The sequence below is a fragment of the Protobothrops mucrosquamatus genome, unplaced genomic scaffold, assembly GCF_001527695.2.
Source record: "Protobothrops mucrosquamatus isolate PMUCROS unplaced genomic scaffold, P.Mucros_1.0 scaffold14, whole genome shotgun sequence".
In the NCBI taxonomy this organism is placed as follows: Eukaryota; Metazoa; Chordata; class Lepidosauria; order Squamata; family Viperidae; genus Protobothrops; species Protobothrops mucrosquamatus.
The window spans coordinates 1,854,282-1,867,250 of NW_015386401.1; the positions used below are offsets into that span (position 1 = coordinate 1,854,282).

At 44.5% G+C, this 12,969-nt stretch overlaps 1 protein-coding gene across 1 annotated transcript in view; it reads right to left on the minus strand.

Annotated features, from left to right (window-relative positions):
* The window catches only part of COMP (cartilage oligomeric matrix protein), a 41,390-nt gene that overhangs the window by 6,905 nt on the left and 21,516 nt on the right, over window positions 1-12,969 (minus strand). The window contains exons 8-14 of the mRNA XM_015810686.1: window positions 12,674-12,778; window positions 8,281-8,388; window positions 7,637-7,796; window positions 6,444-6,562; window positions 4,617-4,669; window positions 3,458-3,651; window positions 1,506-1,684 (exon numbers count right to left, since the gene is read on the minus strand). Coding sequence (XP_015666172.1) covers window positions 1,506-1,684; window positions 3,458-3,651; window positions 4,617-4,669; window positions 6,444-6,562; window positions 7,637-7,796; window positions 8,281-8,388; window positions 12,674-12,778 — 918 coding nt within the window. The remainder of the gene's footprint in view (window positions 1-1,505; window positions 1,685-3,457; window positions 3,652-4,616; window positions 4,670-6,443; window positions 6,563-7,636; window positions 7,797-8,280; window positions 8,389-12,673; window positions 12,779-12,969) is intronic.

Sequence of the window (12,969 nt, forward strand, 5' to 3'; positions counted from 1 at the left end):
GTTGAAGTCCACATATCTTAAAGTAGCCATGGTTGAGAAACACTGCTTTAGCTGGATAAGGCTACAAATTTCTTCTGTTCCTCCCCAACTTGATTTACTTGGAGAAGAGTAGGGGAGTTGAAAAAGGAGGAAGTTATCCCAAAATTGTTGGGAACAGAACTGCCCTGGACCAGACCCTGGCTTTCCCCCGTACCATTAACTAGATGAAGAAGAGATCAATGTTCTTACAGCCAAGACTTCACCCCAGCAGCCTTGAATCATCTTCATCCAGGAAGGTAAGTGATATCCCAGACCAGAGCAGGATATAAAGCTCCTCCAATCAAAAGTCTTTTCCATCACAGAAATCTATCCTTTCCCAATCTGAAGCTGTTCCAGACAAATTAAGACTTCAGTTCCCAGAATTCCCAATTATATGGTTGATAGTACTCCCATAATGCCTTGTCAACCTCTCCATTGGTTGTGCTGGCTGGAAAGTACACCTGTGAACATCTCGGTACCGCTTCTCGTGAGGTCTTCGTTGGAGGGAGATGCCTCTAGTATGTGTAAGACTAGAGCAGGGCTTTTCAACCACTGGTACGGGTACCACCTGTGGTACATTGGCACCTGGCAGGTGGTACGCAACCATCCTAGAAAAGTGGTAGCAGGGGAGGGGAATGAGCTGAACTGGTGGCAGCACTGCACAAGCCTGAGTGAGAGATGGCTGGAGCTGCAGGGCTGTCAGGGCTCAGTGGAAGCGCCAGGATCAGTGCCGCTTTCCAGCTGATTGGCACTTTTGGGGGTGCTGTCAGGGCTCAGTGGAAGCGCCAGGCTCCAGCTGGAGCTCTGCGCTGATCCTGGCCCTTCTACTGAGCCCAGAAGAAGCACCGATCAGCTGGAATGTTGCAGCATTTCCAGGGTCTTGTGATTTACATTCAGATCCTTGGCAACTGATTCATATTTATGACAGTCACAGTGTCCCAGGGTCATGTGAAGTGACCAAAACCTGCTGCAACCACCCAGCAGACGGGGGGGAATAAAAACCAAACACCCCCCCACACCCTACCCCCGCTGCCAATCCTCAACAGAAATGATCACAATGAAACCTCGGACAGGAGGAAGAGTGCCGCCGGGTGGGCAGGCAGGTGTCTTGCTCGGCTGTGGCTTGGGGGGCATTTTTTTTCAGTGCCATTGTAACTTCGAAGAGTCACTAAGCGAACTATTGTAAGTCGAGGACTACCTGTACTTTATCACTTTTTTCTTTTTTGGGGGGGTCATCAAGTTTTTGACACCTTGCTAGGTGACTGGTGGTACTCAGATGTTGCCCTATCCTAAAAGTGGTACAATGGGTGAAAAGGTTGAAAAGCCCTGGACTAGAGGAATTGGACTTGCCTTTAATCCAAACATTTGAGAGCAATGCAATCCTTCAGGACCGGAAGAGTTTTCAATCATGCAAAGCATAACGGGGGACAAGAACAAGAACAAGCACATCAAGAAATTGCTAAGCAACCTCAAAGCTGATAGCTAACCTGGTTGAGGACAATCCAGTTGGGGTCTATCTGGGCATCACCTTCAGGATCCAACACGACGGTTTGAAAGGCCCGGAAGTCAGTCAGCGTCACCTGAGCATTTTCAGGGCAAACGTCAATCTGGTCAATTACTTTGTCCTGATCAAAGTCATCCTGACAAGCATCTCCGACACCATCTCCTACAGAAGAGAGAGTGGAGAATCAGCTTCCTCCAATTGCCCTGGGTTCAAAGGCAGAATTAGGGTCATAAGCATCACACACCAGCCTAACACTGCATTTTTACAGTCATGCAGCGCATTAAGTCCAGATAAAAGTCTTTTTTTGGGAGATTTGCAATAACTTGCTCTCTGTTCTCATTGCACAAATCTTTAGGAATTTCCCTCCTTCCTCAAAATAGAACTGGTGCAAATCATATGCTCCGTTCACGTTGCATCTCATTTTTCTCTCTCTGTGTGTGTGTGTGCGAAGACTAGAAGAAATGAAAATGGAGAGTTACCTATGCTACCTTGGGGTGCAACAGGAAATAAAGTCCAGTTTGTGGAAAACAGTTGTTCCCCTGTGTTGTGGCTTGGCTGGACCTCATTTGGAGAACAAGATCCAGTTCTGGCACCAGAATTAAAAAAGGGCTGACAAATTTTTCAAAGGAGAGCTCCTAAGATGCTGAAGGGTCTGGAAATAAAGCCCTATGTAGAATGGTTAAAGATTAGTATTTGACCTACAGAAAAGTCAATTAGAGGTGGGATAGTAGGCTTCAAATATCTAAAAGGCTGTCGGGAAGAAGAGGGTTAATGCAGCCAACACAGTGCTAAGCTGCTTTAACAGGGATAGAATCAAGATCACATAAAGTGTTACTACCACTTTACAATGACTTGGTAAGGCCACACTTGGAATTCGGCATCCAGTTTTGGTCACCGCGATGTAAAAAAGATGCTGAGACTCTAGAAAGAGTACAGAGAAGAGCAACAAAGATGATTAGGGGACTGGAGGCTAAAGCATATAAGGAACAGTTGCTGGAATTGGGTATGTCTAGTTTAACGAAGAGAAGGACGAGGGGGGACATGATAGCAGTCTTCCAATATCTCAGGGGCTGCCACAAAGAAGAGGGAGTCAAGCTATTCTCCAAAATGCCTGAAGGCAGGACAAGAAGCAATGGGTGGAAACTAATCAAGGAGAGAAGTAACCTAGAACTAAGGAGAAACTTCCTGACAGAACAATTATTCAGTGGAACAACCTGCCTCCAGGAGCAGTGAATGCTCCAACACTGGAAGTTTTTAAGAAGAGACCGGACAGCCATTTGTCCGAAATGGTATAGGGTTTCCTGCCTGAGCAGGGGGTTGGACTAGATGACCTCCAAGGTCCTTCCAACTTTATTATTATTGTAGGGTGTTTGGATGCCACTTCCGGAAGTCCATTCTGGGCCTGGGCAACAAAAAATTAGCTACCGATTCTGCCGAAGTGGTGTAAACCAGCTGAATGCCACCACTGAGTATATGTTACTTTATTTTATTTTTTTATATTGGTTGTGGACACTAAGGGACAACTGTTCCATGTTTGTGCTTTTGCAAAGGCTTCAGAAAGGAATAAAGGTGCTTTTTCAAGAGGCAACTGGACTTTCTTGATTCTCTTTGAAGACGTTTTGCTTCTCATCCAAGAAGCTTCTTCAGCTCTCATTGGATGGTGGGGAATTGAAAGATTTATATTCCTTGCAGACAGCTGGTCATTTGCATTCTTTCAGAGAGTCATTGAGGCCACTTGGAGGTTTGCTTGTGTCCAGCTGAAGAAGCTTCTTGGATGAGAAGCGAAACGTCTTCAAAGACAGACAAAGAAATTCCAATTGCCTCTTGAAAAAGCACCTTTGAGACAACCATGACCTGGATGGCTGAGAATCTCCATAGACATTTATCTATCCCTCACAAAGGATGAGAACGAGAGAGAAAGCATGGTGTCCTCACGATTTGTGTCCTGCTGGCCAGGATTGCGGACCAAACGGCAGTTGTCTGGGCCTGGGGGTTTGTGATCTGGGATGCCATCATTATCATCATCATCATCACACTCATCGCCAAGGCCGTCCTGGTCGGTGTCCAGCTGGGAGCTGTTGGGCACCGAAGGACAATTGTCACGGGAATCCTGGTGCCCATCTCCATCTCTGCCGACGAGAAAAAAAAAAGAGAAGAAAACTTAAGAGTTGGGTGATGAGTGAAATAAGAGAATTATAGAAAAGGGAGATCTTTATCCAAGCTCACTATCCCCTAAATCGGGGGTGTCAAACTGCCGGCCCACGGGCCGAATGCATCATAGCGAAACCGCGCTCACCCCACTGCCGGCAATGGAAAAAAAGTTGTGATGCGTTGCGACACGTCACATGACGCGTGTGACGCGAGTTTGACGTCCCTGCCCCAAATTGCTCCCAACAACTGTTGCTGTACCCGTTTGAATTCTTCAGACTCCCAAGACTAAGCCATGTGCCCATCAGTGAAGTTGCCAGTTGCACCTCTGGATGAGTCACTCTTCTCCAGTTGGCTTAGCTTACCTCTTTGCTAGATTTTGACATTGGGAGAACACTAAATGATCTCGTTGCCCATGACATAGCAATGCAATTATTTGCATGGATCCTTTACCTACTCCACCTCTTTGGAGAAAGAGAAGGTCATTATCCCAAAGGTGCTTTTTCAAAAAGCAACTGGACTTTATTTTTCCTTGAAGACGTTTCACTTCCCATCCAACAAGCTTCTTCGGTTCAGTTCACTGAACCGAAGAAGCTTCTTGGATGGGAAGCAAAATATCTTAAAGGAAAAACAGTCCAGTTGCTTTTTGAAATAGCATCTTTGGGACCACCCTGACCTGGATGACTGAGAATTTCCTTAGACAAAAGGTCCTTATATCAGCTTTCTGTCCTATTGAGTTGACCAAAGCTGTCAAGGCCTTCCGAACACAGTGGAACATGTGTTGCCAAAAGAGTCTGTTTGCAGCACCTCTGTGTGACTTAACTACTCTTAGGTTTGTGTCCTTCCAGCTAGAAGGGATTCATAGAGCAATTATTCTTGCAAGGACGCAGACGGAAACTCAAACCTTGCTGCGTGTGAAATGAAGGCAGATATTCTTCAAACTCACTTGTCCTGGTTGGTGTCACACGGATCCCCAACAAGATCGTGGTCAGTATCTTTCTAAGTAATGAAAAGTAGAAAACAGTTTTAATTGTTTTTCGACTTCCCTTCCTTTAGAAACCTCCCTAAGATGCTTTTAGCAAATGCAGACTCGGAATTCTTGAACGTTTCGAGTAAAACATTTTCCACTTCTATCAACACCTCTATCTCCAAGATTTTCCCCGTAAAGTCTCAAATTCATAAACCTACCCTCGCTCTCAACTGACATTTCTATTGAATTGTTTAAGCTATAGTTGTTTACAAAAAGATTTGAAGCAGGTGGCTTCCCACAATCAAAAGTTATAAAGATTTTATCCTGCACTGGATTTTCCAGGCTTATTTACCCAGGAGAATGAAAAAGCCAGGGCACCATCCCAAATTATGACTAATGACATTCCAATTAAAACAGGGAAAGTTTGATTGGAAGGATTTGCAAGGACAAGACAGATCTTGGAACCAATCTTGTTAGCTGGACATTGTGTAATTCCAGAAACTACTGCAGAATTCACCTTTCTGCAACTTTTCTCACAGACTCCGATTTAATTTGGGATGGGCCTCAGCTCAGCTGTAAACCTTTTATCATACGTCAAATTTGATACCTCTGTTCCAAAAATTTCTTAGGAAAAAAAAGCTGGGGAAAAAATTGCTGTCTGTTCAAGATCTTGGACAATGATTATTGCTCGGTGGTCTTCGACTTACAACCATGTATTTAGTGACCGCTCAATGTTACAACAAATTTAAAATGTGACAAATATATCCATGCCACGATACATATAATTTGGCAAGTGTGGTGTTGGTGTGCCCTCCCAAATTTCCTGGCTTTGTCACAACTGCAACTTAAGAGCAGAGACACGATTTCACCCTCTGGATCAAGTGGTCACTAAACAAATGGTTGTAAGTCAAAAATCATCTGTATTGGGTATCCCGAGCAACAATCAAAAAAGGGACTTATGACACGTTGCAGCAACCTCATGGTCACATGATCAAAATTCAGACACTCAGCAACTGGCTCATATTTATAACAGTTGCGGCATCACAGGGTCATGTGATCCCCCTTTGTGACTTTCTGACAAGCAAAGTCAATGGGGAAGCCAGATTCACTTAACCACCGTGTCACTAACTTAACAGCTGCAGTGATTCACTTAACAACTATGGCAAGAACGGTCATAAAATGGGGCAAAACTCACTTAACAACTGTCTCATTTAGCAACAGAAATTTGGGGCTCAATCATAATCATTAGTTGAGGACTACCTGTAATGGGCTAGATCAGGGGTCTTCAGACTTGGCCCTTTTATGACTTGGCTGAAGAATTCTGGGAGTTGAAGTCCACAAGTCATAAAAGGGCCAAGTTTGAAGACCCCTGGGCTAGATTAACAAATAATCCAGGGCAGAGCTAAAAGAGTATTCAGAGACCAGGAGAGATCTCTCTAAAGAGTGGAATTTAATAGGTCACAGAATTTTACCCTTTTCTGACACCATTTCCTATGCACAAAAAATGCAAATATTGTAAACCGCCCAGGGACTGCTGCAAAGCACTATGGGGTAGCATGAAAGTCTAAATCAAGTTTTTTTTAAACTTGGCCCTTTTATGACTTGTGGACTTCAATTCCCAGAATTCCTCAGTCAGGCACGCTAGCTGAGGAATTCTGGGAGTTGAAGTCCACAAGTCATAAAAGGGCCCAGTTTGAAGACCCCTGGTCTAAATGCTATTGCTATTATCCTTAGCAATTGCAGTCTTTGGGGTCATTAAATGACTGAATTAGCATACTGTATGAATCCAAGCCAACGTCTCACCTGATCTGGGTTACTGATGAAGGGGCAGCTGTCACAGACATCTCCAACTCCATCCCCATCGGTGTCCTTTTGGTCTGAGTTAGAGATCCTCATACAGTTGTCCATGATATTTTTAATTTCTGGAGAAAAGAGAGTGAAACAGCAACCATAAGAAGCAAAGCATGTGGGGAGTTGCTGGGACCAGAAGGCACAAATGGGGTCTCTGCTCCTAAGCCTCAGTTGTGACAAGGCTGGGAAATTTGTGGGGGGGGGGGTCACCCCAGCATCACACTTGCCAGATTACGTGTGTCATGGAATGGATACAGTATATTTGAGAGGTTTCTTTTAATGAAGAGCAAACTAAAAAATACTATACATACTATTTTTAGTTTGTTGTTGTTAATTGCAACGTCGTGTCTGACCCATCGCAACCCCATGGACAACGTTCCTCCAGGCCTTCCTGTCCTCTACCACCTTCTGGAGTCCATTTAAGCTCACACCTACTGCTTCAGTGACTCCATCCAACCACCTCATTCTCTGTCGTCCCCTTCTTCTATTGGCCTCAATCTTTCCCAGCATTAGGCTCTTCTCCAGTGAGTCCTTCCTCCTCATTAGGTGGCCAAAGTATTTGAGTTTCAACTTCAGGATCTGGCCTTCTAAAGAGCAGTCAGGGTTGATCTCCTCTAGGACTGACCGGTTTGATCGCTTCGCAGTCCAGGGGACTCACAGTTTGCTCTTCATTAAAAGAAACCTCTAGTGGTCATTCAAAGTGCTGATGGACCCCCCCAAAAGCTACTGATGACCTGGTTCTGAAATTCCAATGTTCATTTCCTCCCCTCCCCATAGTCATATGGCCACATCGGGGTGCTCAGTAACCATTCCGCATTTACCAGTCACATCTCAGTGATTTGTGACATTTCTTTTTCTGGAAACCAGTGTTTCGGGGGGGAAACACCCCCTAATAAACAATGGGTTTGCTTAATGACTGCATGTTTCACTTAACAACTGCCACAAAAAAAGATCCTAAAATCGGGTCCAGTCACGTAGCGATCTACTTTAAGAACGTAGTTGCCAGGTTCCATTATGGCCGTAAGTTGAGGACTACCTGTATCTTCAACAAAGCGTGAAAAACTGGTGATCTTGCTCTGTGAAACTCTGGAGAATTTTTTTTTAAAAAAAAATCGGCCTACTTTCTGAGCCTAGCCCAAACTCACGGTCCCCATCCATGTCGTTGTCACACAGATCTCCCCATCCATCGCCATCACTGTCCCATTGGTTGTTGTTCTTGATATTTCGGCAGTTGTCGCAAGCATCCCCGAAGTTGTCTTGGTCTACGTTTTGCTGGTTCGCATTGGGCACAAACACACAGTTGTCCTGCAGGGGGAAAGACCCGCACATCAAAGAAAGAAAGAAATGTGAAAAACAGCGCAGCTTTGCAAAAATAAAAATAAAAAATGGAGCGACTGACAAAGCCTGCTTGTTGAGATATTGATTTTTCCCTGCAATAAACAGGGAGATGTTTCAAGGAAAGCTGGCAAGCAGGATAAGTTGGAAAAATCTCAAGCTGGAGTAGTGAACATCATGTTCCCAAGCTGCGGATGTTCTCTTTAGGCATCATACAACCATGGCAACTTTAAGATGTGTGGACTTCCACTCCCAGAATTCCCCAGCCAGTTATGCTGGCTGGGGAATTCTGGGAGTGGAAGTCCACACGTCTTAAAAGTCACCAAAATTGGACAGCCCTGATATAATGTTTGAATGGATCTCCTTGGAGTTAGAACAAGGATTCTTTGGTCTTAGGAAATACAGGAGGGAACCAGGCTGAAGACCCCTGGTCCCTGTCAGGAGGAGTTCTAACCTCTGAGTTGTTTATCCCATCTCCATCAGCATCATCGTCACAGGCGTCGCCGATCCCATCCCTGTCAGCATCTTCTTGGCCGGAGTTGGGAACCGTCACGCAGTTATCCTGAAGGACCAAAAAAAAAGGAAATGTCACTTAAAAAAAAAATTGTATCCCACCTTTATTTTGTTTATAATTAACTCAAGGCTGTGAACAAACTCAAGGCTGTTTCTCCTCTTATTTTCCTCACAACAACCCTGTGAGGTGGATTGGACTGAGAGAGAGTGAGTGGCTCAAAGTCACCCAGCCAGCTTTCATGCCTAAGGCAGGACTAGAACTCACCATCTCCTGGTGATTGGCCTGAAGTCACCCAACTGGCTGTCATGATTAGGGAGGGACTAGAACTCACCATCTCCTGGTGATTGGCCTGAAGTCACCCAACTGGCTGTCATGATTAGGGAGGGACTAGAACTCACCATCTCCTGGTGATTGGCTGAAGTCACCCAGACAGTTTTCATGATTAGGGAGGGACTAGAACTCACCATCTGGTGATTGGCTGAAGTCACCCAGCCGGCTTTCATGCTTGAGGGACTAGAACTCACCATCTGGTGATTGGCTGAAGTCACCCAGACAGTTTTCATGATTAGGGAGGGACTAGAACTCACCATCTGGTGATTGGCTGAAGTCACCCAGACAGTTTTCATGATTAGGGAGGGACTAGAACTCACCATCTGGTGATTGGCTGAAATCACCCAGCCGGCTTTCATGCTTGAAGGACTAGAACTCACCATCTGGTGATTGGCTGAAGTCACCTAGCCGGCTGTCATGATTAGGGAGGGACTAGAACTCACCATCTCCTGGTGATTAGCCTCAAGTCACCCAGCTGGCTGTCATGATTAGGGAGGGATTAGAACTCACCATCTCCTGGTGATTGGCTGAAGTCACCCAGCCGGCTTTCATGCTTGAGGGACTAGAACTCACCATCTCCTGGTGATTGGCCTGAAGACACCCAGCTGGCTGTCATGATTAGGGAGGGACTAGAACTCACCATCTCCTGGTGATTAGCCTCAAGTCACCCAGACAGCTTTCATGATTAGGGAGGGACTAGAACTCATCATCTGGTGATTGGCTGAAGTCACCCAGCCGGCTGTCATGATTAGGGAGAGACTAGAACTCACCATCTCCTGGTGATTAGCCTCAAGTTACCCAGACAGCTTTCATGATTAGGGAGGGACTAGAACTCACCATCTCCTGGTGATTGGCCTCAAGTCACCGAGCCAGCTTTCATGATTAGGGAGTCTCCTGACTTCTATTGCCTTAACCACTAGACTGAATTTTTTGGGAGAGATTTCCTCTTAAGTCTGAGAGTGCCAGCCGTCATGCAAGATACAATTTCCCTGATGCTGACTTTGAACTACTTGGCAAAATAGTTTCTCAGTTATTAGATTTGAACTATGTTGGTCTGTGTGTGCCAAGAAAATTAAGTTATTTATTTTTTGAATTAAAGTATTTATTTGTTCCTGTGACTTCTGCACCACAGCAGTCGGATCTCGGAGGTTTACCGAGTCCAATAATTTCATTTAAAAAAAAACAACCCAAATTCCTCCAAATACATCAAAGAAGTGCAGTTCTAGGGGTATCTGCAAGATGTGGTCAAAAGAGTCAAGATGGCGGGCACAACAGTGTAATCAAAGCGGGGGGGAGGGGCAGTGGTGGGATTCAAATATGTGAACAACTGGTTCTGCTTCCGGAAGTCCATTCTGGGCCTCAAAAAATTAGCTACTGGTTCTGCTGAAGTGATGCAAACCGGCTGAATCCCACCACTGGGACAGGGGCATCACAGAGCCTCAATCTCACTGATACGGCCTCCATCCTGACTTTGCTGATTGGGGAATTCTGGGAATTGAAGTCCACACATCTTAAAGTTGCCAAGTTTGAAAAAAACTGATTTATAATGGTGACTTAGAATTCTTGGAGTATTTGGTTTAGGAGAAATGTAGTTAAGGTAAATTCAGCTCAATCGCTGTTACGGATTAATCTTTCCATCGTATTAATTTTAACAAATGTATAGGATATTGAGTGCATTTAATTGCCAAAGACATCCTGCAAAATTTTCATTTCCAATTACAAGTATGAATTGAGAAAGGTGGATTTCATTTTCCACACTTTCAGTAATCATGAAGTTTATCCCAGCTTCACTTGCTGGCTGAAATAACAATTTCACAACTCAGCTCTGTTTTCAACTCAAGGCTTCTGACCCCACTTAAATGCTAATAAATATTGGGATGCCTTGATTGCATGGAAATTATTGGGTCATAGTTATAACTGTAACCTGTTTATTTGTGAACAGTTATATCCCAAGACAATTTCAGTTTTAAAATGGTGTTTACCTCTGTGGGAAAGTGGTAGCAGTAAACAGGGCCTCTTGGAGTTTTATTATTTTGAATTAACTCACTTCCAAAGAAAGGCCTGTGCAGAATTTAAAAAGAGGTTGATTTACCTCAGAATATTTTCTTGGCAGTTTATTGAACATTTGTCATTTGGTCTATTTGCTCCAGATGTTATTGCTGCAGTTAGAGGTGTTGGCGGAATTAATTATAGCCAGTAAAATTTTCATATAAAATGATCAAAGAAGCTGAAGACAAGTCCATGAGTTATTTACATGACCTCCAGAATCGGGATTTGGATGTCCTACCTTGGTAAAACAGGCAGAGTGTTGCTTAAGCCATGTGAAATTAATTTCCAGGGGGGGTTACACAATAAATCATTTTGTTTTATGCACACTGAATTCCTCTAAGAACGTTTAAGAAGGACTGAATAAAATTGCTTTGTTGTTGGAATTGGGTCATTAATGTATACAGGTAGTTCTTGACCTACAACCATTCATTTAGTGACCATCAGAATTACAACAGCACTGAAAAAGGGACTTACAACCGGTCCTCACACTTACAACCATTTGCAACATTCCCCCAATTCACATGAACAAAATTGACGTGCTCGGCAACCAGCCTGAATTTACAATGATTGCAGCATCCCGGGGAGTCATGTGATTGCCATTTGCCCCTTCCCAGCTGGCATCTAACAAGCAAAAGTCAAAGGGGGAAGACCAGATTTGCGTAATTCTTATGTGATTCGCTTAACAATTGCAGCGATTCACTTAACAACTATGGCAAAAGAGGTGGTAAAATTGAGCACGGCTAACAACCGCTTTAGTTGGTAATGGGAAATTCTGGTCTGTGTCAAAATTGTGGTCCTAAGTCAAAACTACCAGTACAGAAAAATTTTAGGCTGATGCTTCTATGTCTGTGTTTCTCTCCATAATGTCGGTTTTTCTATGACTTTTCTCCCCCACCGCAAAATAGCAGAGATTACACTTGAAACAGCACACACACTCCCACACTTATTTTCCTGCCTCTTACTCCCCTGCCTTGGATAGAACATAGAATCATAGGACTGGAAGGGATCTTGGAAATCTTCTTGTCCAGGGGTAGGCAACCTTGGCTCTTTTATGATTCGTGGACTTCAACTCCCAGAATTCCTCAGCCACCCTGGCTCAGCTTGGAAACCTCTCCCTTTCCCCTCAGCATGGCTGGCTCAGGAATTCTGGGAGTTGAAGTCCACGAGTCATAAAAGAGCCAAGGTTGCCTACCTCTGTTCTAGTCCAACCAGTGGTGGGATTCAACTATGTGAACAACCGGTTCTCTGTGTGGATGCCGCTTCCATTCTGGGCCTGGGCCATAAAAAATTAGCTACTGGTTCTGCCGAACTGGTGCAAACCGGCTGAACCCCACCATTGAGTCCAACCCCCTGTTCAAGTAAGGAGACCGTATAACATCCTGGTCAAATTCAAATATTTTTGAAAACCTCCAGTGATGGAGCACCCACAGTTCTGGCGGCAAGCTATTCCACTGATCAATTGCTATCACTGTCAGAAAATGTCTTCTTATTTCTAAGTCTGGTCTCTCTTTAACAAGCTTCCACCCATTTCTTCTTGTCCTGCCCTCTGTCTCTTTGGAGAATAAATCAATCCTCTCTTCTTTGTGATAACCTCTCAAGTATTGGAAGACAGCTATCATGCCCCGCTGATTCTTCTCTTAGATAGGTTAGGGCAGTGTTTCTCAACTGTGTCAGCTTGGAGACGGGTGGACTTCAACTCCCAGAATTCCCCCAGCCAGCATCTTCAAGTTGCCAAGGTTGAGAGACACTTGAGTTAGACATACTTAGCTCCCTCCACCATTCATCATATGATTTGGCCTCCAGATCCTTTATCTCCATTATTGTGCTTCTCTGCACTCTTTCTAGGGTCTCGGCATCTTTTTTTTTTGACTCCCACCACAGCAGAAGAAACAGATGAAGCCAGAAGTGCTTCAGCCCATGGGCTGAGGACCCTAACTCAAAGGAGGTCTCTTACCTTCTGACACTTTTCCTCATTGCAACGAAGCGTCTCATCTGGAAACCCATCAATGTCTGTATCTCTTCCACAAATGTAGCCATTTCCAGCCCACCCGACGATGCACTAGAAGCAGAGAAGGAATCGTGAATGCCCATCCTTGCCACCATCTCCCAAGAGAGAGAGAAAACAAATTGGCTCTAAATTGAGACAGGCCCAGATACGGGACATTCCTGCCAGGGAAGGAGAGCCAAATTCAAATCCTTATCACTCTCACCATCACCTGGGAACAATAACTCGACCAAGTCCTGAATTAT